The sequence below is a fragment of the Grammomys surdaster genome, unplaced genomic scaffold (assembly GCF_004785775.1).
Source record: "Grammomys surdaster isolate TR1022 unplaced genomic scaffold, NIH_TR_1.0 60, whole genome shotgun sequence".
Classification (NCBI taxonomy): domain Eukaryota; kingdom Metazoa; phylum Chordata; class Mammalia; order Rodentia; family Muridae; genus Grammomys; species Grammomys surdaster.
Genome location: NW_021604562.1, coordinates 9,778,323 through 9,783,453, shown reverse-complemented (window position 1 = coordinate 9,783,453; position 5,131 = coordinate 9,778,323). Strand labels below are relative to the sequence as shown.

Sequence of the window (5,131 nt, the reverse complement as noted above, 5' to 3'; positions counted from 1 at the left end):
ATATAAACCTTTTGTAAAAGGTCAAAAGAAAACCTAAGCCAATGTGGAGTCTCAAAGAAGGCACAGTCAACAGAACCATACTGTGCTGAAACATCATAGAAAAACCACCTGGCAAACAACTTTCATAGTAAGGTAGAAACTGCTGCCTACCTTTGGAACTTTTACTAAAGTTTTGGGAATGAAAACCAAAGTGTAGCATTGATTGGTGATGGAACAATAGGGTGGTGTTGACAAATGCAAGACACGGGACCAAAAAAACATGTTTAAGCAGGAAGAAGGAACTTGACCAGCTTTACTGTACTGAATAAGTTATCCAGTAGCATAAGAGAGGGGGGCTATGCAGGGATAACGGGTAATGAACTATCCTAAAATTATCAAGGAAAGCCATTGGGGGTGTAGACCAATAATCCTGGCACAGGGGAGGATCAATAGTGAGTTCAAGGCCAACCTGAGCTATGTAGCAAGCTGTCTGTCTTGACAAATAGGCCAGACAGATAAACAAAGATAAAAACCCAGAGAAAATAGAATAGAAATTCCTGGCATCTAGAACAAGATTAGGTGTTTAAAAGGAAAACTGAGGGAGTTCTGTCACTCATGTTTGATCTGAGGAATTTAGCACTGCGTAAAAACTTTGATACAGAAAGAGAGTTATGGGACTGGGAGCTGAGTCATTTAGTACTCCCCAAAGCATCCACTTTCTCCTACTCTAGGTTGGAAATTCTTGTCAAATCCTGTCTGTGTGGCATCACTATAGATCTCAGCACTTAGGAGATGGTAGCAGATGAATTGAAAGTTCAATGTGGGCTCTACAGGGAGATGTGGCCTTTAAAAAGAAATGGAAAATGGGAAGAAAGAAGAGGAAAAGAAGGAGAGAAGGAAGGAAGGAAGGAAGGGAGGGAGGGAGGGAGGGAGGGAGGGAGGGAGGGAGGGAGGAAGGAAGGAAGGAAGGAAGGAAGGAAGGAAGGAAGGAAGGAAGGAAAGAGGGAAGGAGGAGGAAAGGAAAAAGAAAGAGGGGGAGGAGGTAGGAGGAGGGGAAAGGGAAAAAGAGAAAAACCATCCATGCCAGATAGGGTGCAGATAGGGCGTGACCTCTCAGTAACTCTCAGGATATGGACTCACTGCTGTTCCCAGGACAGTTGTACTGCCAGGACGTACTTTAAAGAGCAGACACGCAACCTTGCCAGACAAGTAAGAAATATCTCTTCCACTGCATTTTGGTCCAAGCAGGCCATGCTGCAGGTCTCATAGCCCATGTCTATGACGTGGCATGTTAATCTCTTGCGTGGGAGGAGTTGGTGTGAGTGGCCCGGTGACTTCAGGGCTTCAGGGTAAAGAGGGGGAGGAAGGAGGGAGGCGCTAGGACCCAGGACTGGACAAGGCACTGAGTTGACGGGTGAGCCCATTGCAGTCCACTACTTAGAGGAGGTTTGACCATGGCCGTGGACATTGATGACCCCAAGAGTGGTTTCCGCCACTGCGAAGTGGTTCTGTTCATCAATGAAGAGGTGACAAGGAACGGAGGTGGCCCTGGCTTCTACCTGACCTTCCGTTCACGGCCCTGGAAGGATATAGAAGATGGCCTGAAGTCTGTTGTTGTTGATACCCATGTACCGCGTTCCATCAAGAGGGCCTGTGCCTGGAGTGCTCTGGCCCTGGGAGTGAGAGTGGCTGTGAGGCAACGAGAAAAGCAGTTACGCCGTGTCCAGCAGCTTCACGATCAGGTAGAAGAGCACGAGGCAGCCACCTGGACTTTGGCCACAGACCTGCAACGGCTGCGTGAGGAACGTGATGAAGTGGTCTCTGAGCTTCGCAGTGCAAAAGACAACCTGAAGCAAGTAATGCTAGAGCGCGATATGTTGCAAAGGAGGCTAGTTGAATTCGAGCTGTCCCAGCAACTCCTCGCCAACTCACAAGATGCTGATTATCCAGGTACTCCGTCAAGGCCTCTAAATGTCAAAGAAAATAGAGAGGCTCGTGCCACGGGCTTGAAGAATGGGCAGTGTGCAGTGTACCCGAAGAAAGCCCAGATGACATCCCTAACAGGTATGCCAAGATCCTCTAGCCCTTAAGCCAAGGCCCCACAGCCCTCTCTATGTCAGTGTTCTCTATGTTGTTCCCCATGGCATCCCCTCCCCCATCCAGAGTACTCTCAGAAGGGAAGGAAGGATCTCTATCCACTAGCTCACTTGCTGTTGCGGGATCCCTGTACCTGAGTAACCAAATTCATGGACAAAAACAGATCTAGATATAACCAGGAGAGCTGGGAAGCCTTAACCCCAAACAAGCTTCTCACTGAATTTAGGGAGGGACAAAATCATTTCTTGGGGCCCCTTGCCTGTTTTTTCTTTTATTTACATCATAGAATATTTGAAAACTCAAGTAAAAGCTTTTTACTATTGTACTACCAAGCAATAACCTCTGGGCTTCTTTGTTTGCTGTGCTAAGGGATCTAACCCAAGGTCTCACAAATGCTACAACAGTCCTCCACCACCAAGCTATAGCCTTAATCTGCAATTAACACAGTAAATCTAATTGCATGTATGGATATCTTTCTACAGATTCAGTTTTATATGTGTATATGTGTATATAATTTGCATTGGTTTTGAGAAGGATGAAATTCTACTGAGTATGTCAATTTATCTTTCAAAGGAAAACATTTCCAGTTGCAGGTACATTTACAACTGGACAGTAGTTGACTGCTATGCATTTAGTTAAAACAGGAAAGAAGCTGATGTTACAGAACATTCTCTTTTCTTTTTCTGTACTCTCCTTAACTTCCTTCTTGCATAACACCAGAACTTCTGCAGGGTGTAGCTATGCTTTTAAAATGTAAGATGCAGTGTGTTCTGGATACATTGCTTTTTCTTTGAGAATGCTATTGCTTTACTGTAGTAATTCTTTAATTTGTTTCTATAACATTCACCAGTGCTATTCTTTGTGTCTCTCGGTTCTAGATACTTTGCGTGGGGCTGAAGAATTCCCAGCTTCCAGTGTGTGAATCTTCGTGAAATGACTTTCAAGACCAATCTCCACCTCAGTAAAATCTCAGCTAGTTGCTGTTACAAAAAAAATGTGAAGGAATTGAGGAGATGTCTGGGTATATATTTTAGGGGAGAAAAGCATACAGATTTTGTTATAACTTGATCCATTGACATTGCATAGTTCAAAGGAATTCACAGACTAATGTAAAATGTTAGAGAACATCACAAGTTCATTGTCCACTGAATGGTTACTAAGACATTGACATATGATAGAAACTACAACTATGTTATCCAGTATGCACATTATAATCTCTTTTGTAAGGTTGGTTAGATAATAATAGGGAACTTAATTTCAGACACAGCATGGGTCAGGGTATCCTTTGTCCTGCATGAAATGTAACCTTTGAACAAACTCACTTGAAAAAAGAAATCAAGATACATTTCTGTAATTTTGGGGTAGCAACATTAAGAGATTTTATATGGGGAACACTAAAGAACAAAATAGACTTGCTTTGGGAGGCAGAGGCAGGTGGATTTCTGAGTTCGAGGCCAGCCTGGTCTATAGAGTGAGTTCCAGGACAGCCTGGGCTATACAGAGAAATCCTGTCTCGAAAAACCAAAAAAAAAAAAAAAAAGACTTGCTAAAATTTCATGTCTCCCTTTTTCAAGGGATTAGCTTGATAATTGAAAATTTTAGAGGGCTATAGTATTTTTTTGTATAGTGTTTACTATTTTTATTTTTTTATTTTTTATTGAATATTTTATTTACATTTCAGATGTAATCCCCTTTCCCTATTTCCCCCTACCCACCCAGGAACCCCCCTATCCCATTCCCCTTCCTCCTGCTGAGGGCTACAGTATTAATAGCAAATTTGATACATTTCATGTAATTCATAAAACAAATAGTTATTGATTGCTTGGGGTTTGCTAAGAGTTGGAACTATATGCTCTATTAACTGATATACATCATAATCCTTCTTGGTTAGGTTAGCTAGATGACAATAATTAGCATAATTGGGAATACAAATTAGATCAGAAGTGTTTTCTCTGTCTTGCATATAGTGTGGTCCTGAGTAAACCAACAGAAAGAATATCTGGATCCACTTTTGCAATCAGTATTGGGGGCAGTATGAAAGAGATCTTATTGACTGATTTGAGTGATCAAACTGTCTATTGTCTTAGTAGCAAGTTAGACAAATATGAGCAGTGGCAAAGACCAGGAAGGTGGTCTTGTAAAAATATAGGCAGGGCTTTTCTGATCCTCTGACCATTTCATTTCTTGAAGGTCATAGGTGTTTTCCTGGCTTCCCACCAGCCCAGCAGAGAAAAATCACTGGGTTGTCTTGGAGAAAGTACTTAGAGGAGTGTTGACTCTTTGCAACCCTGAACTGCCCCCATCCCAAGTCCCTGTCCTGTCAGAAATGGATGAAAAACATCAGAGTCACCACAGCACTACACATTGATGGTGCCTCCTTGTGGGGATTAATTAAGTTTTAAATAGAAATCAGCAATAGGCCTGTCATACATGTATACTAACACCAAGTCTTGGGTCTCAGTGGAAAAACATTGAAACAGATGGCTATAAGCTAATGTAAACAGGCAGCTTTTGTGGAAATTTACAAGCCCGAGTAGTCACAGACCTTGTAAGTAGGTAGCCTTGGCAGACAATACCAACTTAGATAAGGACAAGCGAGTCACAGGCAGAGTCATAGTGACCTGTCCCCTGAACCTTCACCCAGCCGATACCCGGTTCTGAAGATATCTGTATTCCCCCTGAACATCCACACTCCAGTGTCATTCCCTTCCCCACATCCTGCCTTTCTGTGTTTATAACCCCTGTGTGAATGAATTACGATTTGAGAAAAAATAAATTATAAAAAAAAAGAAAAAAAGTTTTAAATAGAACTGATGTGTGGGGAGCAGGGTTGTGGACTCCTTTTCCAGTAGGTGTGGAGTTTCCAGGAATTCTACTCCCCTGAACCAGCAGCTGCAAGGCTTGAAGGAGCCCAGGAGAAGCTGGGCCTGAGAGGTTAAATCCAGCTTCAGTTTGAACCACAAGTGTTCATGAGTTCCTGGAAGGATCCTGCCCAGCTAACCAGGGACCACTTTTGTCAGAGCTTTTCTGTTAATTAGCAATAGAGAGTAGAGTT

The 5,131-nt window shown here is 42.8% G+C and overlaps 1 protein-coding gene across 1 annotated transcript; it reads left to right on the top strand.

Moving 5' to 3' along the window:
- Positions 1 to 1,433: 1,433 nt before the first annotated feature.
- Positions 1,434 to 2,998, top strand: LOC114637214 (testis-expressed protein 13C-1-like). The gene is made up of 2 exons (XM_028785737.1): positions 1,434 to 2,040; positions 2,946 to 2,998. The coding sequence occupies exons 1-2, from the start codon at positions 1,434 to 1,436 to the stop codon at positions 2,996 to 2,998; spliced, it is 660 nt and encodes a 219-aa protein (XP_028641570.1).
- Positions 2,999 to 5,131: the final 2,133 nt, after the last annotated feature.

Coding starts and splice junctions, on each gene's coding strand:
- LOC114637214 (XM_028785737.1), top strand. CDS start 1,434: ATGGCCGTGGACATTGATGACCCCAAGAGTGGTTTCCGCCACTGCGAA. Junction 2,041..2,945: donor AGCCCAGATGACATCCCTAA/CAGGTATGCCAA, acceptor CTTTGTGTCTCT/CGGTTCTAGATACTTTGCGT.